Below are 22,540 nucleotides of genomic sequence, written 5' to 3' on the forward strand. Positions count from 1 at the left end.
TACTCTACGTCCACCGTATCTTATTCATTGTTCTAGAACACCATATTATCTAATTACTCCCCACAACAATCTTACAAAGTCAGTGCTATCATCTTTGCTTTGTAGGTTGGCAAAGCAAAGGCTCAGAGAAGTAACTTTTCGAAGGTCCTATCACAGAGTAAGCAAGTGGCTCCGCCACTTCGAAAAGTTGAAGGGTCTGTCTGACCCCAGAGCTCAGGTCCCTGGGCCTCATAACCCTGTGTCACTGCTCAGCCTGGGGGTTTGTCCCCCGGCCAGCCTTACAGATGGGAATGAGGAGGGGCTGTAAATACTTTCCCAATGTGTCATTTCATGAGCGTCCTCGGGGACAGTGAGAGCACAAGGCAACACTGTTTAGCAGCCGGAACCACTGAGTCCTGCTGTGGTGGTGGGGACCTCCCCTTCCAGAGAGGTCTGAGCTGCCTGGTGCCCAGGCTGTTCTGGTGGTGTTCATGGTCCCAGGGCCTCGTACAGTGTCTGAGGGGAACTGCAGGGGTATGGAAGCCCTTCAGAGTGGCCTCATTTCTGCCCCTGCCATTGGGCAGGTGAGTCTGTCTGAGCATTCATAAACTGGGATGATCTCTTCTTATGGAAGCTACAATATAATTTGGATAGCGCTACTTCTCTGCTCACAACCTTCCAATGGTTCCATGAGAATAAAACCATGGTCTTTACCTGGGCATACGAGATCTGGCCCCCTGCTACCTCTCCAACCTCACTTTCTGTGCTAGATATACACTGGCCTCCATGCTGTTACTCCAAACAGCTAAAGCCTTTGTTATCATTTGCTTGAACGGCCTTCCCCCAAATATCTGCATGGGCCATTCCTTCCCTTCTCATAGCTAACTGTAATAGCTCCCACCCTGCTCTTCCTCAATTACCCCTGGCCCCTTGCACTGCTTTAGTTTTCCACATAGGCCTAGATGCACGCGCACACACACACACACACACGTGTTTTTTCCCTATTGTAATTTCAGTCCTGTAAGGGTAGAACTCTTTTTTTTTTTTTTAAAGATTTTATTTCTTTATTTGACAGAGAGAGAGCACGCACGCACACAAGCAGGGGGAGTAGGAGAGGGAGAAGCAGGCCTCCCGCTGAGCAGGGAGCCCGATGTGGGGCTCGATCCCAGGACCCTGGGATTGTGACCTGAGCCAGAGGCAGAGGCAGAGACTAAGCCAACTGAGCCACCCAGGCGCCCCAAGGGTAGAACTCTTATCTGCCTTGTTCTCTGCCCATGTGTCCAGAGTCTAGAAGAGTACCTGGTACACAGTAGGAGACACTCAATAAATATTTGCTGAATACTGTGAATGACAGGTATACAAAGGGAAGCATATCACAGGCATACAGTTGGTGTTTAATTGAGGCTTGCACAGGTGTTTTATTATTATTTCCCCCATTGCCTCTAGTTCAGGAGGGAATTTCCAGTCTTTCCACAGTCCATATGGCCCAGCCTGAGCAGGTCCTTACCACCCCTGCCCAGAGGGCCCAGAGGCAGTGGGAGCTTGTCCCCGGGCCCCGAAGCTGGTTGCATGGCACTCTCCCAAGTACGCCTGGGAATCTGGCCTGCATCGCTAGGCTAGGACTGTGCGCTCAGACAGTCACATGTGAACCTTAAAACCCAGCAGAAACAAATAAACATATTCAGAGAAAAAAACACATGAAGGGTTAAAATCGAAACGTTAATAGTGGAATTTTCCAATGTCTGGATCAAGAGTGGTTTTTATTTTTACTTCGATGATTTAGAGAGAGACAGCAGGCCATTCTCTCCTAAAAGGACACACCTATTAGGACAAGGGAAGAGGCGGTGCGCTACGACAGAGGGTTTCTGGAGCGACGGACTGCATGAGACCCCCCGAAGGAGCTCCCACCCTCACGCCAACTCAGGCATTCGGGGGGACACTAGCCCTCGCTGAAAATGCTGCCAGTTCAGAACGCTACCACTACCTTCAAATACCCCGTTCTGTACTTCTGAAACTCAGTTCTGAGTCAGTTGGGCCCCAGGTGATTGCTGAGGAAACTGAGGCCCAGAGAGACAGGTATCCTGCTCCCACGCACACAGCAAGTCAGTGGCAGAGCTGAAACTAAAACCCAGGCATCTGGACTCCCAGTTCAATGCTATCCCCTCAATTTCCTGTCCATCGCCTGCTCCCAACTCTGAGGTTCCAGTTCTTCTGAAAAACAAAAGCTACGAGCGTTTCCTAATGGAGACCCTAGCTGCTGAGGCCTCCTTAGGTCACAGTCGTGCACGGTCTCGGGCTCACTGTGGCTGGGAACTCCGGGATGGACGCTGGAGTCTCGTGACCCTCACACCGGTGGGTACTGTTATCTCATTTTCAGATACAGAAACTGAGGCCCAGACAGGCTGAGTGACTGCCCAAGATCATACAGCAACCAAAGGGTAGGGGTGGGACTCAAAAGCACATCTCTCCGACCTCACTGCCCCCCACTGCCTCTCGGGAAAGAGGGGTGCAGTCCCTGGAGGGGGGCACAGCTAAGCACAATACTGCTCCTACGGCTCTTCTTAGCGTGGGGAGGGGACCAGCTCCCCTCTAAGCCTCAGAGGAGGCCACGGGCAAGGCCCCCGAGCTGCCTGAAGCAGGGGCTTCCAGTTCCAGCCCGGGGCAGGCAGAGCTCGCCTTCCAAGGACAGAACAAGTAGCTTTTGGGAAGGAAGTGGCTGGAAAGTTGCAGTGCCCAGTCCTTCAGACTGCCCCGCTCAGCAGCCCATCTTCTCACCATGAGCCTGCTGTCCTGGCCCGTGCTTCACCCTCAGAGCCCTGGGACAGCCACGCGGTAGAGCAGGCCAGGCATTGAGCCCACATTCTGTAGCCAACAGCCCCAAGATGTGCAAGGCATCAGAGATTTGGCCAAGACCACAAAAAGACTTAGTTCTAGGGCTAGCATTTTAACAAATGAATGGACAAAGAAACAAAAAAATGAACTGGGTCTTCCAGGTGATAGTGATCCTTGTAAAAGGCCAATCCTATAATGTTAACTACTGGCCCCTCCTTCTGCCTTCCTCGGGCCCCATGCTCACAGGGAGGAGTACAACCTTGTCTTCCTGTAACTCCAGGCCCTCCATTGCTGACCCTCACTTACATGCATCTCCATGAGGCCCCCTGCCCCCCCACGTCTGAGCCATCTCTCTAAGACACTAAGCTCTCTCTGTGCCTTGCACAGCTGCCCCTCATCCCAGGATTCCTTTGTCCCCTGCAAACTCCCAATGCCTGTCTGAATAATCAGGAAGGTGGCACTGGAGAATGGCTAGGTGCATGGGCTCTGGAACCAGCTGGCCTGGGTGGGACACGTACTGGCTGTGGTTCCTGAGGCAAGTTACTTCACTTTCCTGTCTTCAGATTCTTCATCTCCAAAGTGGGGATGATGATAATCTTCCTACCCGTGCAGAACGGTTACCACAGCCATCCTGACTGTTATCCTTCGCAGGGCCTGCTTATAAAGTTGGCCCTGGGCTGGTATCTGGGAACAGAGGTTTTTAGGAGCGTTCTAACCATTAACTGATGAGTAGCTGATTCAGGGTCTAAACTGTGTGTACAAACAATATGGCTTATGCTGAACACCGGCTTCTCTTCTGGCAGTTTGGAATTTGGGCCTTTGCCAGGTAGGAGGTGCCGGTGTGACCAGCCCCCAGTAGAAACCCTGGGTGCTCAGTCTCTGACGAGCTTCCCTCTACGGAGCCCCAGTAAAGGCCCCATGAGTGCTTGGTATGATTGTTCCCTGATGCCCTCATGCAGAGGGAGCCACACCCTCCTCTCTGCTCAGAGCATCCCCCCTCACCCCACGAGTCACAGTATTATCCAGAGTGCCATCTTTACTCATTCACTTATGGGTCTGTCTTCCTTACAAGGCCATGAGCTTCTTCTTGGGGACTGTGGTTGTGTTTTCTGCAGGCCTATGACTGAATCACCAGATGACAGGGACGACTGTCCGTCCCAATTTCCTGCAATGCTTAGGAGTTGGCCTGGCCCACTAGAAGGTGCTGTGTACTATTCTGGGAACTATACCAAGCCTGGGTTGGTGACCACCAGGACGGCCTCCCATCCCTGAGGGGTGGGCAGGGCTATTCCCCAAATTGAGCAGGACCAGAAAATGGGCCTCAGGCTCCCAAACCAGGCCTGGGATCAGATGAGCTAAAGCAGGGGTCTGGCAGACTTGCGCCCTGGCTTCCCCTTCATCTGACAGGAGCCCGACAGGTTATTAATCAGATAATCCCTATGAAATCAATTCGGCATTTGATGCTGCAGAGCGTGAAGAAGTGGACCAGGGTTTAGCGGACCCTGAACACATGGATCCCACCAAGATGGACCACAGATGCACCTGCAGGCCTCAAGGCAACATGTGACCCCTGCTCTAGGAAGCACAGGGAGGCCCGGTCTCCCCCCTGTGGGCTCCATTACCCCTGGAGAGGGCCAGAGGCAGTGGGTTAAGCAGGTCCTCCCTCTCGCTTGTCCTCCCTGCCCTTCTTTCCTTCCAACATGAAATCTCAACCCCTCCTGGTTATTCTGCCAGCTCTTATGCTATTTGCTCAGCTATTTACTTTTGACTCTCCACACGACTCAGTTTGACAATTAGAGAAGGGCCTGTGACAGTTTCTCTGGCATCAGGGGGCTCCCCATTCTCGTGGGGCTTGGTAATAGCTGTTGACAACAAACCACCTCAACTAGGCCCTGCTCTCTTGGGCTTCTAGGCCTTCGATGAGGCTGTGCAGCCCTCATGCCCTTCCTTCTTCCCAGCTCCCCCTGGGGACTCCTACTTGCTGTCAGTCCCATGGCACCAGGCCCACTGGGAAGTCTTCCCTTTGGCCCACTCAAGTTACGCATAGCTTTTTATTCATTTGTTCCGTCATTCATTCATTTAGCCTGCATTAGTAGTTTTCCAGCACCCATCATGTGGCAAGCCGTGTTGCCTGCCGAAAATCCAGAGGCATTAAAACTGATTCACTGTGTGTACCTCTATCACAGCATTTGTCCCACCGCAAGAGTCTGTGCTCTTACACATACTCCCTGCTGGGCACACAGTAGGCACTCAGTATTTACTGAAGGACAAGCACTACATGGTAAGCAGTTGAGCACGTACTGTGTGCCAAGACATTTGCAGACAGTATCGTATATAATCGCTACAGGAGCCTCAGGAGGCACTACGGTGGGTTGGAAGTGGCTGAAAATCCTTGGGCACCTCTCCCTTTGAGAAGTGGGGTCTGTTGTTCCTCTCCTGGAAGCTGGCTGGCCTAGGACTGCTTTGGCCAACAGAACAATGGAAGAAGGGATGCTATACCATTCCAGGCCAAGCCTTTAAGAGGATCAGTGGCTTCTGTCGCAGTGCCATGGAGCTCCAAGCCACGGAGTATGAAGTCCACTCCCCGCTGGGAAGACTTGGTGGAGAGGCCCTGAGACCACAGTAGAGGGTGAGGGGCCACTGAGCCCAGCTACCCAACCATCTTCTGCAAGGCTCCGGCATGTGAGTAAGGCCAACCTGGCTCTTTCAGACTGCCCAGCTAACAGCTAACGCCGCTGACTGACCCCCACTGACACCACGGGGAGACTGGCCCAGCTAGCTCTTCCTGAGCTCCCGCCTCACTCCGCGAAGTATAATCAACTGGTGGTTTTTTTAAGCCACCAAGTTTGACAGGCATTTGTTATGCAGCAAGAGATAATCACAACAGGAAGTTACTAATATTTTCTCCCTTTTAGAGATGAAGAAATGTAAGGTCTAGGTCCACAGCTAGTGAGCAATGGGGTGGGGTTTGGAGCACAGGATGTCTGACCCTAAATCCTGTGATATGAACAAGTAGCTTCAGCGAAAGGACCATCACTTATGTTCTCAGAACATCAGGGCCAAACTTCCTTCTCCAAAGTAGAGAAAAGGTACAACCTGCTATTTCCTCTCAACTCCTCTGGTGAGTAGGAGCCCAGTAAGTATTTTTTTGTGACTTTTTTTCCTTCACAGGGTTGATATGGGAAGTAGATACGTATGAAAAAAATGGGAAATCATTTTTATAGTATGTCTTTTCATGCCAGGCACTGTGCTTTATGTTTCTTACATGATATTTCATTCACTTCCTCCCAGTCTGAGAGGCATGAATTCTTATCCCACATTACACAGGGAAATCAAGGTTCAGGGCTATAAATGAACTTGCCGGGCCAGGAAGTGCTAAAGCCAAGACGAGAATCCAGGTCTCCTGACTCTGAAGTCTGCTCTCTTCCTTACGTCACCACGCTGGTCAAAATTACCTGTGATTCCATCTGCCAGATGTGACACTGATCTCTCTTAAACGTTGTTGGTTTTGTGCCACCAACCAGTAAAGGCCAGTATTAAGGTCCAGTACTCTGTGTTATCCATTGTATCAAGCACCTCTCCCAGTTCTAAGCCATCTTCAGATGCACAGAACTGTGGGGTCACAGAGAAGGCCCATCTCCAACATTTCTTCTGGGTTTTTAAGAATAGGTAGGACTTTGCGAGACCCAGAAGTGAGGACGAGGGCAACTCTGGCAGAGCGCTGTACGAGAGCACGTGCAAAGGCATGGGGGATGAAAGGGATGGGCGTCTGGGGGAAGACTGATCCACAGAGATGTATACTCCTATACACGTACACATACTGAACATTCAATATGTATATAATTATATCTGTACGGACTTATATAAAAGAGTACAGATGAGCAGATATATGCCAGCATGTTAACAATGGTTACCATTTGGTGGTAGATATACGTGATTTTTTCTTTGTTCCTAAGTGTTCTGTAGAACATTTTTTACTTGAGTGATAAAGCATAAAAGAAAACAAAGTTCCCTGTGGTCTATGCATGGGTGTGGGAGGACAGAAGGTCAGAAAGGCAGGTGTCAGCTGGCTGATGAAGCAAGAGAGGTCAGCTGGGACCACCTCGGCATCTCACACTAGCCATCAGGAAAACACCTGCTGCTTGGCCTCTATCTTCCTCGCCCTTGAAAAACCCGGAGAACCACCTACTTTGCTCCTAAGTGAGAAAAATGAACATCCAAGAGGAGGGAGTGGCTACTGGGTTCCATGCAAAGAATCAGAACCATCGATTATTTGCTGGCTTCTCTTAGCCACGTGCAGTCATTCAATAAGCACCCTGGAAATAATGGAGATCTGATTAAGCTACCCTGGGTGGGATGATGCAACTCTCTCACTGAGGAGAGCGAAGGAGGCACAGAAGGACAACTCACACCTGATTGTAAAGGATGTCAACAGAATAATATTAATTAAGAGACTGGGGGTGACGCAAGCTGGACTGTATCTCTGAGAAATTTGCTTCTGGAAAAACTTATTCCACAGGAGTAAAACATAAGATGGCACAAAAGGATGTTGATTTTCTTTCACTGGATCCCACCTGTTCGATGTGCAACTATCACAGCCATGTGCCAGATAGAGTCAGGTGGGTGCACTTTCCACGGATAGATTAATTTCACATCTTTAAATGTGGGATGGCTTCTGTCCTCTCCACAGATCACGAAGAGGAGTTTGAGAAAATAAAATCTAGGTTTCCCCGCTGCTTTGAAAGATAGGGTAGAAGGTGAGGAGGTTCTAATCGTGCTGCCTGGGGCATTTCAGCTTTAGAGAAGGTAGGGAAAGGCTCTGTCCCCCGAAGTCAACAGTGCTTCTCTCAGAGTGGTGGGATTATGGGTGAATCTAGTTTTCGTCTTTATATCTTTCTGCATTTCCTGCAGTGAGCTTGTATGCCTTTATAATTATTTAAAAAAGAAAACAACTCATTTCCATTTTGGGAAAACAGTGGCTCACCAGAGGGAAGAAGGACAGCTATGGAACTGACCCTGACGGAAACCCCTAAAGGAAGCACTCTGTGAGGCTGGAAGAAGGCAGAGGAGGAGGGGGCCGGGCCAGGGGAGACCTGGAGAAGGTGGAGGTGGTGTAGGAAATAGCACTGCCCACGAGTCTTGCAACCTGGGTTCACATCGTAGCCACACATCCAGCGTCCATGTGACCTGAGCTAGTCACTGACCCTCTCTGTGAAACTCCCAAATGGGGTCACAAATCACAATACCGCCTTCTTCGTGAAGCTGTGAGAATGACATCATATCTCAAGTATGAAAGCTCTTGTAACTAAAAGTTAGTTGATGATGTATCAGTGTTAGGGATTATAGGGTTTGGGGTATAAAGGAGATAAGTCCCTGGGAGGCGAGGGGAGGGGAAGGGAGAGGAGTGGAGAGGAGGGGGAGCAGATCCCAGTAGGGAAAGGCAGAGGTGTGGGCCACCATCAAACGCTGACCAAGGGTCTGCTCTCTGCCACCTTTACACACTCAGCTCTCATCCACGATTATAGCGGCCCCTCCAGCCAGCAGCATCCCCACTGCACAGACCAGGAAAAGGCACAGAGGGCTCATACCTTCGTCTGCGGCAGGCCAGCCCCGAACCTGGGGGCTGCTGGATTCGCAAGCGCCGGCTCTTCCTGCCCCGCGCCCCTCCCGCCACCGCCCTTCTCCCCTTCTCCAGGCCAGCCCAGAGCCACCTCTCCGAGCATTGCCCCGACCCCAGCCTCCCAGACTAGGGAGGCAGGGGACCCCCGGAAGGGCGCCGCCGCCCCTGCGGCTCAGCCCCGTCCATCCCCCAGCCCCGCACCTGGTCTCCAGGGGGATGTTGCTGTTGAGCAGCCAGTTGTCCTGGGCGTGGGCCGGCTCCTGGGCGCTGCCAGCGGGGGGCTCTCCCGAGAGCGAGGGGTCCGTGGGGGCCGGGCTGGGGTTGCTCCTCGGAGTGAAGTTGCCCCGGTTCAGGGAGTTGATGGAGGCCGCGTGGTGCTGGTTGGGGGTGTGGGCGTGCGAGAGCGGCGGCGGCGGCGTCCGGAGGCGCGGGTGGTTCTGCAGGCCGCCGGGGTGATCTAGGGCACAAACACGCACGGTCAGCGGGGCCCCGAGCCACCGCCACGGCCGGGCCCCAGGGCCACGCGGGAGCAGCCGGGCGGCAACGGGCGCGGCGGGTCGTGCGTGTCCATGAGGTCGGGAGATGGCGGGCTACTGGACAGATACTTAATTGAGCTCCTACTATTTTCGGTGCTAGGGACACATCAACGAACAAAGCGGACAAAATCCCTGTCCTCGTGAAACTTAAACTCGAAAAGAGAGACACAATAAACAAGATAAAAAAAAAAAACTAGTCTCTGACATCACCCACTTTGCCCCGTTTCTTTGATATTTTGAGGACGGCGTTTTTCAAAGTGTAGTCCCAGACCAGCAGCTTCAACACCACTTGGGAATTTGTAAGAAGTGAAAATTCCTGGGCCCTGCCCCAGGCTTACTGAATCATGAACACTTGGGCGGGCCCCAGCAATCTCATTTCACAAACTCCGGGTGATTCCAATGGATGCTAAAAGTTGAGAAACCCTAACTATCTATAATGGTACATAGTAAATGAAACAAACAAGATAAGTAAAATACATAGTTTACAGAGGTGCTGATAAATCAGAGAATACATAAAGCCAGGAAGGGGCCAATGGCCTGGGTGTGTGGGGTCAATGGTGAAATTTTAGGCTAAGTGGTCAGCGATGGCCTGGGTAGGGGGTAGGAGGTGAACTCTGAGTAAAGGGAGTGAGCCCAATTAAAAGCCACCTGGGGGTTATTAAAAACTACCATTAACATTTATTGAGCACTTCCTATGTGCCTGGCACCATTCTGAGCCCTCTACATGTTTAAATCCAGCTGATCCTCATGACCCACTGTAGAGCAGGTGCTATTATTCTCCCCACTTTACAGACAAGGGAATTGCAATAAATCTTTTATTTACTCCCTTCAGCTACTTGGAACAATAGGTATTATTATCTCAGATTTATAGATGAAAACCCGATTTTAGGATAAAGCCCACACAGCGTCCAGCAAGCCCTTCAGAATGTGACCCACGCCTGTCTTTCCAGTCCTCCCTCTCCCCTCCGCTCCCGCCACAACTTTCCCCCAAAGGCCAAGAGGTCTGCTGCAGCGACGTAGGGGCTGAAACCTCATTTCCAATGAGGACGGTCCCCAGGAGTGTGCGTGGTGCCTTCTGAAGATGTGCCATGCTGTGCCAGCAGGGGTGTCCCTTAATGGGAGGGGAGAGAAGAGAGCATGGGAGCCAAAACAGGCAGACAGCAGACAGCCTTGGACCAGGGAGAAGGTGAGAATGGCAGGGCCATTTGTTTATGTCCTCGGGCAGCACTTTAATGGAGACATTTGGAGCCTGGGACAGAAGCCAGCAGCAGAAGCAGCCTCCTGGGCTGGCTGAGTGTCCCTCCTACCCTTGGACTTTCAGGCTGCTGGCTGCAGGCCAGGGCACCGAAGCAGTGAGAGGGAGCGGACCACTATTGTCCAGTGCTTATCAGGAGGCCAGCAGAGAGGATGACCTAGCCCTTGCTCCATGCCCCTCCCCCGACCCCCCCGGAGTCAACCTCCTCATGGCATGTTTACCTAACTGACACTGATAGGTGCTGCGGTGAGCATCTTCTATGGGTCCTTTTACAGCCTGAACTGTGCGAATGCTCACAACAACCCCCAGAGGGCAGTAGTATCATCAGTCCCACTTTATAGACTAGGAAGCTGAGGTTTGCAGAACTACGAAGCAGTCCCTGTTAATCCAAAGCCTGAATTCTGTCTACCAAATCATGATGCCTTTGCATCAAACACAGACAGCAGCTCAACTGTCTCAGTCCGTGGCCGAAGGCAGGAAAACCCCCCTCTGTACAGACGGCAAGCATCTGAGGTCTGGGTCAGAACAGGCTGGCCTGCAAGCCTACAGACCTCTGCTTTGTGACTAAGTGGGGATGCCAGGCTCTGGTAAGTCTTTAGAACCACTGCCGAGAATCTTGAAATAATGAGATTTTAAAATATAAGACCACTGGTCATAGATCTAAAAAACTAACTTCGAAAAGGAAATTCTCCTATGAGGATAAGGAATGTCCTGGTCTGAATCCTCTCTATTTTTTAAAGCTCGGCTCAACTGATAACTCCTCCAGAAAGCCTTCCTTGATCTACCCTCCCCAAAGTTCTTTTTTCCTTCATTGAATGCTAACAGCCAGTAACCTGGACCACTCATCTTTTCCTTCTCCTTACAGTTGGCATACTTATATCCCCATCTTGCCTCTCCTGGTAGGTATAAAAATCCCTATTCCCTCCGTGCTGGTGATCACAGGTCCTACAACTGACCAGGTGCTCAATACAGGTTTATTGAGCAAACGGCTCTTGTGACTGGCTTGGGCAGTCTATCCAAGAGAACAAACCTAGCGTGGAGGACGTTTGTGCGCAAAAAGTCATAGCAGATCTCCCTGGGCTCTCTAGAGCACGGGCCTATACAGCCCTTTACTGACTCACCTGGATGCTTCAGGTGGGTCCTTTGTCCCCCTTCCCTACCGCTTCCCTGCTGAGAACGCTAGGAAAGGGGACTTTGAGGTTTCCCACGTTCCCATGGGAAAAGCTCTGTGTTTTGGGACTCACGACCCCAAAAAAGAGACATGACCTTCCTAAGGAGCAATGGTCTCCTCTGGTCTGACTGGAGTCTCCCCTCTGCCCCTAATGCCAAGAGGGAGGATAGAGGCGACAGACATGGAGGGTCCTTCTTTTCTCCCCTTCCCCCTCTCCAATTTGGACTCCTATCTTGAGAGGGAAACTCTAGTTCACTCATTCAGCATTTCCTGAGTGCCAGGTCCGGTAAACCGGGTGTCGGGAGTGCAGCGGTGAACGAAACAGAGATGGCCCAAGAGAGGCGCAACTCTCTGCTGGTTTCTACACAGTGGCTGGGTGGCCTCCGGTAACTCACTTCACCTCCTTATTCCTTGCTCTGTGAAAGGGGGTACACAATCCTCCATCGCCGCTCTCTGGCGGATGAAAAGGCACAGCTCTTGCTCAAGTGCCAAGTACTTGGGCTTCCAGTGCTCCCTGAGGGATGGGACCGCGTGCCATGCATCTCCATATCCCTCGTCAATCTTTACAGAACGTGGGGGGAGACCACAGCAGATTAGCTGGGTGCACTCCTTGCTTGCACGAGCAATAGCCTCTCTCCTGCTCCCTGCGAGTGGACGCACTGGTACATTTGCAAAGCTGTGCTGTAAATTCCAATTTACACCCTCTTTTCACAGATAGAGCCTCCAAGTATATCTCTGAATCGAGCCCAGATATGAGTCATTTTTACTGTTCTGCTGCACACCTCTGTTAGTAAAGGCCACTTGCTTATCTGAGTTTTGCAAGCCTGGTTTTCCATCGACTATTTTTGCTTCCTACAAGTTCTCAGATATATTTGCAGTTGCTGCTTCCCTCCGACACCTCAGACTTTTTTTTCCATTTTATATGCACAAAAATCGTGAATGTTGAAGCCTCCAGAAGCAACTCCCTAAACCGACACCATCATGGAGCTTCTTCAGGATGCCCTTCCAAGCGGGAGGTAATAGAAAGAGACTAGGCTTTGATGTCAGGCAGCCCTGGGTTCAAGTTTTGGCTTTGTCACTTATAAGCGGTGTTAAGAGGTTTAAGTTCCTTAACCTCTCCGGAGCTTCAGTTTTCTTACCACGAACTGGAGATACTACCTACCTTCTGGGGTTGTTATGAGAAGTAAATGAGATAATGTACATAAGGTGCTTATTAGCACAGTGCCTGGAATACAGTAATGCTAAACACTGGTAACTATTAATTCCACGGTTACGATAAAGGCATGCTGAATGAATAAACTGTAAAGTGCTGAATCATCCCCATGATAATCACTCGACAGCATTTACAACAGGGGTTCCAAGGCAAAAAACCTTGAGAGAAAAAGAGCAAGAAAATATCTAACAGAAATGTGCTGTTCTTCTATTGCAGCTGAATCTTTTTTTTTTTATTTTTTTTATTTGCGAGAGAGAGAATGAGAGAGAGCGTGAGAGGGGAAGGGTTAGAGGGAGAAGCAGACCCCCCGCTGAGCAGGGAGCCCGATGCGGGACTCGATCCCGGGACTCCAGGATCATGACCGGAGCCGAAGGCAGTCGCTTAACCAACTGAGCCACCCAGGCGCCCATTGCAGCTGAATCTTATTCTGGACTGCCCTCTGGCTTCCAGGAGCCCTGGTCTCAGGAGGGTGCCTGTAGTTCAACATGCAGATCAGAAGTGATGAGAATGACTGCAGCCTGACCCTCGGGACAAAATCAGACACATGGGGGCTCCATGTCTTCGAAGGGCCCCTTTCGGCATCAAATAAGCATATCAGAGCAAACCAAGGTGCTGCTCTGTCCTGGGTTCAGGTGCACTCTAAGGAGAAGGCCCTCGAGGTTGTTCAATCCATCAGCAACACTAAAGAGCCCTCTGCTGTGTGCAGAGACTGGATGAGTTTTAAGATGAGGATGAGCCCCAGCCTTGGCCAACAGCCAGTGTCTGGAGGCGTGCTGACGAAAGGTTTAAGAGCAGGGCTCGGGAGTCTTCCAGACCCAGGCTCCACCCAGGCTCTGGCTCTGATGAGCTACATGATTTAAGGCAAGTCCTTTAACTTCTCTGAGCCCCTAATTCCTCATCTGTAAACTGAATATATAATAGTAACAGTAATAAAAGGAAGAGGAAGAGGAGGGAGAAGGGCTACTGTAGACTGGAAACATGGGGGTCCAGAGCTGAGACAAATAGATCCCTGACTTTGAGCTGCTCGCAGTCTAGTAAAAAAGCAGACACTCAGATACTACACACAATGGCAATGACGATGGGATTGCAACAGTTAACATTTACTGAGTACTTACTATGTGACTGGGTCTCAGTGTTCGAATTATTTAATCCTTACGATGCCCCTGCAATGAAGGTACTAGGATCATTCCCATTTTGTAGAGGAGGAAACTAAGCACCCAGATGGTAAGCCGTTTGCCTAAGATTACACCACCACTGAGTGATGGAGCCGGAATTCGAACCGGGGCTGTGGGGCTCCAGGGCCCACGCTGTTAAACACCCTGCTGTGTATATATTAAGTGAGTTGAGTCCGGTAAAGCGCTAATGTCAATGCCTGTCACACAGTTAGCCCCCCACAAGTGGTGGCTCCCAGGATTCTTGCTAGCTTTCACTACAGCCCTCTGGAGCTCCATGGAGCCCCGAGGCAGCTGCCAGACAGACTGCTGGGGCTGGGGGAGGCTTCGGGAGAAATGACATGCGACCTGTGTCTAGCGGGCACGTGTGAGGGGTTCGGAAGCCTGAGAGAAAGCCAGCATGACCCGCTGGGGCCCGTGGATGAGCAGTGTGATGGCTTGGAGGGGCAGCAGCAGCCTGCGAAGAGGAGGCACCGGGGGGCGAGGGGCGGAGGTTGCCTGCAGGTGCCCCCGAAAGAACTTGGCCTTTCCTGGCAGGGTGAGAGGATCCCTGGTGGGCTTTAAGCAGGAGAGTGCCGTGATCACTAGTGTCTGAGGACGATTTCTGGTGGCCGGGTGGAGGGTGAGCCAGGCGGGGACAGACCACAAGCCGGGCCCAGGCTGACTGCAGGATGCCTGCCCGCTAGAGACGCTCCCGCCGCCTGGGTCATTATTCTTTTATGAGAGCACACTCAGGAGAAAAAGGCACGAACTTCCAGGGCTTTGGCTCAGGCACAGAATTTTAATGTGTCAACAGCCCTGCGATTGAAGGCCAGCCGTGGCTCTGCGCAAGGGTGCCAGGCTGGGTGCCCACAGTCAGCCCCGCGAAACTGCCGGCAGGCGCCCCGAGGTCCCCTTGCTCTGGAGTTCACGGCGACCCAGCGTGCACTGCAGTCGGTCATCGGGCCCTAAAGATTGTCAGATATGAAAGATGATGGTATTTAATTACCATAAAACACAAAAACTCCAGCTGCCTGCGAATGCCAACAGGAAGACTTATTTGGCTTCCATTAAAATGCCATCGAGCACCGCTAACTCGGGACGGTGATGTAGCAGTGCTGAGAGCTCAGCTAATGAACCTTGGCCTCCACGACCAATTTAGAGAGGCCAGAAAGCTCTTTGTCACCGCAGTCGGCAGCCGGGATCTGATGGCCTGACTTGCAGCCTCAGCGCTGCCTCCTTCAAGCTGTATAATCTCAGACAATTGATGTAGCCTGCATTCTAGCTTCTTCGTCTGTCAAATGTATATGAAGGCAGCTTGCAAACTGTGTGGTCCTATGTAAGAGTTGGAGACAACTCTCATCATCATCATCATCATTATTATTTAAAGATTTTATTGAGAGAGAGAGAGCATGAGCAGGGGGAGCGACAGGCAGAGGGAGAAGCAGACTCCCCACTGAGGAGGGAGTCCAACACAGGGACGCAGGGACTTGATCCCAGGACCCTGGGATCATGACCTGAGCCGAAGGCAGATGCTTAACCAACTGAGCCACCCAGGTGCCCCTCACCATTATTATGATTAGCTTAGCCCAGAATGAATACAGACCGTGAAGTCCAAAATGGAACCACTGGTCTGAGCATGAGGCTAAGGCTGACTTTTTGTTCCCTCCGTGAACAAATGCTTTCTGTTCACTTTCACTGCTGTGAGGCTCTTTCTATGTCATGGCCAATGTGCAGTGTTTAGAAATGGTACTTGGCCTGAAAGCCCAGGTGGACTCATGGCAGGGAGGGTCCAGGGAAGCTGAGACAGTAAGCAGGAGTTTGTTTTTTTTTTTTTTAAAGATTTTATTTATTCATTTGAGAGAGAGCGCGAGCAGGGGGAGGGGCAGAGGGAGAAGCAGACTCCCCGCTGAGCCGGGAGCCCTACATGGGGCCGAATCCCAGGACCCCGGGATCATGACCTGAGCCAAAGGCAGACGCTTAAACATCTGAGCCACACAGGCGCCCCCAGCAGGAGATTTTCCAGGGCTCCCCTTCCAGTTTTCTTGGCGAGGGGTAGAAAAGGGCACCCTGAGGTCACAATGAGGCTGTTTCTGCTCCTCATTCAGTCAGGGCAGAATGCTGGGTGAGCACAGACTATGAAAGTGCTTTGCATTGAGATGCAGTGATGAGAGGACCGTGTAGAACCGATGCACAAGCCTCACTGTGTGGGGCAGTGGTTCTCCAACGGAAGTGTCTGGAAGGAAGTGTTTTCTGGTCGTTACAAGGATGGGGAATCACGATGGGCATTTGGCAGGAGGGGCCAGGAAAGCGAGCACACGCGGGGCAGGCGACCCAGTGATCCTGAGGGGCGTGCGGTCCAGTCAGCACTTAGTGTAGTCCTCGTTAGTGAGAATGGGTTAACAGCCCAGTGTAGTCCTCGTTAGTGAGAATGGGTTAATAGCCCCCGTAAGACTGTTTTCTTCGCTTGCCTGCTCCACTCCCACCCCATCTGAGCTCACTCTGTGCCCTTCTCCAGCACAGGGAGCTCACTGCTAAGGCTTGCATCCCCTGGGCTCCCTTGCCCCCTGGCTTCCATGTAGGCGTGGCTAAGTGTTAGCACAACAGGGCACTGAAAGATGGGAAGAGAGCCATGTGGAGGTGACCCCTGCAGGGCAGCATGTGAGGCAGTAACTGGTCCTTCACGGCTACAGCAGTTTGGAGGTAGAGTGGTCTGGGGAAGCTTCTAGGAAGAACAAGAACTTGAACTGAGCACAGAAGTAGAGATAGGGAAGGGGCATTCTAGCCAGGGAGCAAAGGCCCATAGGCTGAGAGCTTCAGGCTCCTTAAGGCAGCAAGGATGGTATGGGGGTGAAGGAGAGCAGAGGGAGAGGCTAGAGCCCACCTGTGAGAGCTGGGGGTACCTCTGGGAGCCTGGAGCCAGAGGGGCAACTTTAAGGATGCTTACGGGGCTCACTCAAACTTTTGGCCTTTTAATAAAAGCCAAATGTTAGTACTCTAACCAATATTCTAACCAGAACCCCCAGGCTTCATTAAAATGTACATGCGATTCCTCATCCAGCACTGAAAGCTCTCCTAGGGTGCGACTGAGGGTGAGGGACATCCTGATGCCTTTGCCTACACAGCTGAACAGAGGGTCAGAGTACCTGTCAGACAGAGCTATTTATACATTGCTCTCGGTTCCCAGGGTCATGGCAATTTACAAACTAAGTCCACAACATCAGGACCTACCTTTCTAAGTGTGTGTACGAACACCTTGGCTGGGCCACCACTGAGCCTGGAAGAACTGGCTGCCAACCTACATTGGCCCAAACTTCATTCTTCGGCATGTCCCCATCAGCCACTAACTGCTGTGTGACCTCGGGCAAGGCACTTAACCTGGCTGAGTTCCAGCTTCCCCAACTGACAAGTGGTTGGGAATCCGCTCCATTTTGAAAATCAAGACTGTATGATTCTTGGCAGATGAATCTGGGGCATTTGTTAATGAGCAGCTACTTACAAAGGATGTGCACGGCAAGTTGTGTATTGGATTGTGCTGTGTGATTAGGCACCAAAGAAGGCAGGAAAATGGAAGAAAGAGGAACATAGTGCTTCCTTCCTCCCGCCCTCTCTTCTTGCTTCCATTCCTTTTGCAAAGGTCACTCTGCACAGGCCTTGTGCTTGATACCAGAGACACGGGGACCAGACAAAGTCCCTGCCTATGAAATTGGAGAAGGCCACCTGCAGCCACAGGGGAGATTTTTTTCTGGGTCGTGGCTTTCCCCCAACTTAAAGCTGTGTCCTGGGAAAGCTTTCTGGTTGTCAAATAAGTTTTCCTTCCTTCCACTGTCACTTTCATAGCCTTTTCCAAAATAGTCTGACCCTTAAACTGTTAGGTCAAGTCCCAAGTCAACAAGAAACCATATTCAACAGGTAAGATAGGAGTGTGTGCGTGCACGTGGGGGTGGAATTGAGTTCAGTGGGAGTCTGCAGTGTGTTTTCAGTGATGAGAAGCTCATGGAAACATAGTAGGTTGCATTCATAGAAGCAAAACACTAGGAATGAGGGAGGTGGTGGGCATGCTGTGCTGATTAGCTGGAGTGGGTCCAGAGGAGGGATGCCTGGATTGTGGGTCATCCCAGTATTACAGAGGCTGATCCTGCCCTGAGGTCTCGGGAGGTAATGTTTTCCCTGGCTTCCTTGGATGGTGAAGGGTTTAGAAACTGTGTTCCTCCGGGTGTAGACAAAGGACTGATGCTGTTAGCCTGAAAAGGAGACGAGTTAGGGGGAAGGGCTTAAAGAAAGAACGTATGTCTAGGAGTCCTGGTGAAACACAGAAATGCCTGATGGTCAGCTGTCCAAGTTCTGTCATTCATGCCACACAATCCATAGCTGAGAAATCACACACGGGATTACACGGTGCTGTAGAGAGTCCTAGATTAAAGAACTGTCCCCAGCTTTGCCATGAACTCACTCCGTGACTTTGGGAAAGCCCCTTCCTCTCTCTGGGCCTCAATTTGTCTGCCTGAAAACTGAGGTTCCTTCCTCTTACAGATGATCTCCTGAGGCTCCTTGCAGCTTGTGACAGCCTGATTCCTCATGGCTTCCCTTGCCCCTTTCGGGAATTTCCTGGAAAGAAGATGACATGTAGAACACTACTGTTGCCCCCAAACAGCTAAAGGGTGGAAGAAGGGGCAAACCTATTCCTTGGGGCTTTAGGACGAAGAATAAGGACAAAGGCCAGAAGTTACCTGGAGCCACCAGCAGTCAATTAAGGAAACCCTTCTTCCTGCCAAGCTCTGCAATGGGTTGCCTCCCAAAACAGTGAGCTCCCTGTCGCTAAAGCGGCAGCTTATATAGCTGGACTCAACCTCTTCCCTGCACTCCAAGCCTCTCCCACTCTGGCAAAATACACACAGAGCTAAATCTCATGCCTCCCTGCTCCCCGGCCCCCAATTCTACCCGCTCTCCTAAGCTCCTGATCTCACCACCACCAGCTGCTGCCAGAACCACCCACCCAGTCCACCAAACCAGACCTTGGGGAGTCACCACCGCCTCCTCCCTCTTTTACCAGATTCTCACCGCTCCCACTGTCACTACACTGAGGCCGGGCCACAGCCAAAACCGGCATCCCAGCCCACAGGCTCTCCCATCTCCAATTCATTTGCCATCCGTCAGCAGGAGTGAGCTTCCTACAAGAAAACAATCTCACCACTCCCTCACGATAAAGCTTCAGTGGCTCCCCAGTGCCCACGGGACAAGACCCCTCATCATCTGGCCTGAGACCGCCTCTCCAGCGCAGCACCCACCGCTCTCCACTCCCCTCTTTAAAAAGGTGCCAAGGTTGACAGGTTAATTATAAACCACTCATGAAATTGTTCACTGCCTGTCTCACATCCACGGCTTTGCACATGCTGTTTTCTTAGGCATGAATGCCTTTCTTTGTCCCTTCACCTGGTTAACTCAGATTAGGAGTCACCTTCTCTAGGAAGCCTTCTCTGACCACCACTTTCACCCCCAGTGGGGCTCAAGGCACCTCTTCCGGGCTCCTCCAGCCTCCAGAGCTCATCCTGAGTTATCATACTTTGTTTGCACATCTGTCTCTCCTACCATACTCTGAGCTCTAAGGGCAGAGGTCTTATCTTAACGTGTCATGGGCTGTGAGGCTAGAAGCAGATGACTCTTCTCTCTGGGGTGCATGGCAGGATCTCTCACCCACGTGCTGCCACTGATTCTCAAGGGGCATGGTGTAATTGGGGCACTCTGATCTTTCTCTTTAAACTTGACCTGATGTTCTCCAAACTGCACGGGAAAGACAGCTGATCACTGAGGTGGATATAAACTCTTTATATTTTAATCAACAGTCGAAGATGCCATGAAGAGATGAAAAGGAAATCATGACAAGGACTCTTGAGGCTCCCACGGGGAAGAGCCCACTTTGTTGAAACTGATGTCAGCACGGAAGGTCAGGGCAGTTTATGAGGCCATTTTCCTAACCCGAGCCCTGTCCCCTACCACTGCGTGGCCTCGCAGGAGGCTGAATGCCAGCACATGGACAGGTGAGTTGTCATGAATCGTGTTCACGTGCCTCCCTGCATTGTACATCGACCAGGAATTTTGAAGAAACTGCTTTCTCTTGGAAGACACGCAGACATGCTAGATGGAAGCAACAGGCTGCTAGAACCCACTAGAGTTGTGGCACGGTGGTTAAGTGCCCTGGCTCAGGCCGCTTCGGGTTCAAATCCCACTCCCCCACTTACATACTGGTCGCACTACAAATCTCTTCTGGATCCCAGTTTTCATGCAATGAATCCCATTCAAACAACACAGTGGTCAAGAAGCCGAGAAGTCAGATGGAACTGAGTTTGAAACCAGGTTCCACCACTTCCTAGCTCTGTGGCTTCCTGAAAGCCTTGATTTCTTCATCTGTAAAATGGGAAGACCAGCACCATGTACTGCTTAGTGTTGTTTCAGGGATTTAAGGAGATGGTGCAGAGAGTCCTTAGCACAGTGATTGGCAAACAGAGGGACTCAACTGAGGTTAGCTATTAATTCACTCTCTCAGCTCCTTAGAATTACATCTAATTACAGTCCCCTTAGGGGGGATCTTCAAGAACTGAGATCTTATCTGTGCTTGGTCTTTCCTATACCTTCAGGGGGCTTCCCTGTAAAGGCTATTAAGCTCATCTGTAAGTGTTGAATTAAACTAAATTAAGCCCTTGTCTATGTAGGTCTGGGAACCAAGAGGCTGTTGGGGGGAAGAGAATATTTAATGACAAATGATGATGAGCAGGACTCATTTCATCTTCAGAGTAACACCATAAGGTCGGTCTTAATTTCCCCATTTTACAGACAAAAAACCTGAGTCTCATAAACCTGCTCATGTCTTTGTCTACGAACTTTTTCAAATTTTTTGCAACAATGGGATATCTCGGGCCCTAGCATCTGGAACAACTTTATTAAATGTGACATCTTGGTTCAAAAACAAAAGAACAAACAAAACAAGAAATATGCCCTTGGTCACACCACTCAGGAAAGGATAAAAGCCATGATCCCAACGCAGATCTCCGCTCTTTCTACCCTTGATGCCCCCCTAGAGGCAGAACAAGAAAAAATAAATTCTGGAGTACTTAAGCTGTATGTATCGGGCAATTTATTAAATGCAAAAACATCCAATATATTTTTGTTATGATTAAACAACAATCATATCAATAGCTACATGGATGAGGTGTTTTGGGGAGCACAAAAAGTTTTACTGTTTGATAACACACCATAACCACAACCCCAAGAGGTAGGTGTTGCTATCCTCCTTTTACGCATGACTAAACTAAGGCTCTTCAAGGTTATGTGGCTTGCCCATAAACAGACTCCAAGCCCAGTGCCCTTCGCAGCCTCTAGATGCCATAGGCAAATGCCTCCTACCTCAAACAAAGAACACCTGCCCAACCCCAGCAAGTCTTAAGAAGCATGGTGGCCGCCACTCAAGTGGTCTTTACATTCTCCCTCAGGCCATAAAAGGCCGCAAAAGGCCGCACTTAGGGGAAAAGGCAGAAAGTCATCCAACTAATTATACAGATCACAGAGATGCTTTTCATCATTTATGACATGATCGCATGTGGATGTTCCTTTTGATACAAGCTCAGGAGATCTTAGGCAGGTGTTTCATCCATCAATGTCCATAAACCAAGACATAATAGAAACGGGTAAAAGGAATTTGTCCTCCTGAAGTCCTCTGCAAAGTGTCCGGCTCAATCCCCAGGCCACTGAAATGTAATAACAGTACTAATAATGGCCTCAGAGTACTGAAGGCCTACAGGGCAACTACCTACTAAACTAAGCATCTTTATTTATTTTTTTATTTTTTAAGATTTTATTTATTTATTTGACAGAGAGAGACACAGCGAGAGAGGGAACACAAGCAGGGGGAATGGGGGAGGAAGAAGCAAGCTTCCTGTGGAGCAGGGAGCCCAATGCGGGGCTCCATCCCAGGAGCCTGGGATCATGACCTGAGCCGAAGGCAGACGCTTAACGACTGAGCCACCCAGGCGCCCCAAGCTAAGCATCTTTAACCCACTTGCCCCATCTTCTCTTCACCAGAGTCCTCTGAGGTGTAAGAGGACAAACACCGCATTGCGTTTGGCCTGTAGCCTTGAGAGCCAGACAGCCCGGGTTCGAATCCTGGCCCAGCCGCTTTCTAGCTGTGTGGTCTCGTACAAGACACTCGACTCTTCTTGTGCCCCACTTTCCTGACTTGGAATACGGAGATGCCACCCATGCGGTGGCTGGGCCGACTGGTGTAAAGTGCGAAGAGCATGCCCGGCACGTGGCCAGTAGTCACTAGATGCTAGCTATTACTATCTCTATTTTACAGAGGAGGACACTGAAGCTCCGAGAATTTGCTCGTGCTCCACGGCTACTCAACAGCAAGACTGGAGTTCAAGTCTACCTTCAAGCCCCGTGCTCCTGATGGTGATGGCATACCTGCCACACCCCACCTTGCCACGCACCCAGCAGAGCAGGTGCTCCCGGAATGGCTTTATTACTATTATTCATACTTGAGAATGCCTTCTTAAGTGCCACCCTCCTTGTCAGTGCCCTCCCAAGAGCACTGACCCCCAGCTCCGGCCCCTCCTCTTCCCATGGCCTCAGATACAGCTCACCGAGGAAGTCCCCGCGGCAAGGGCATAGACGGGCTAACGTTATTTCCATGCAGAAAGTGTACAGAGGTGGGCGCCACCTGGGCTCATTCCCCAAGCCAATTCTTCTCTCTCAGCTGTGGAATATTTTATTTTTCCAATTTCAGA

At 50.9% G+C, this 22,540-nt stretch overlaps 1 protein-coding gene across 1 annotated transcript in view; it reads right to left on the reverse strand.

Annotated features, from left to right (window-relative positions):
- Positions 1-22,540, reverse strand: part of TENM4 (teneurin transmembrane protein 4) — a 366,208-nt gene that overhangs the window by 209,162 nt on the left and 134,506 nt on the right. The window contains exon 3 of the mRNA XM_021704752.2: positions 8,633-8,888. Within this exon, the coding sequence (XP_021560427.1) occupies positions 8,633-8,888 (256 nt within the window). The remainder of the gene's footprint in view (positions 1-8,632; positions 8,889-22,540) is intronic.

Source organism: Neomonachus schauinslandi, chromosome 11 (genome assembly GCF_002201575.2).
Source record: "Neomonachus schauinslandi chromosome 11, ASM220157v2, whole genome shotgun sequence".
NCBI lineage: Eukaryota > Metazoa > Chordata > Mammalia > Carnivora > Phocidae > Neomonachus > Neomonachus schauinslandi.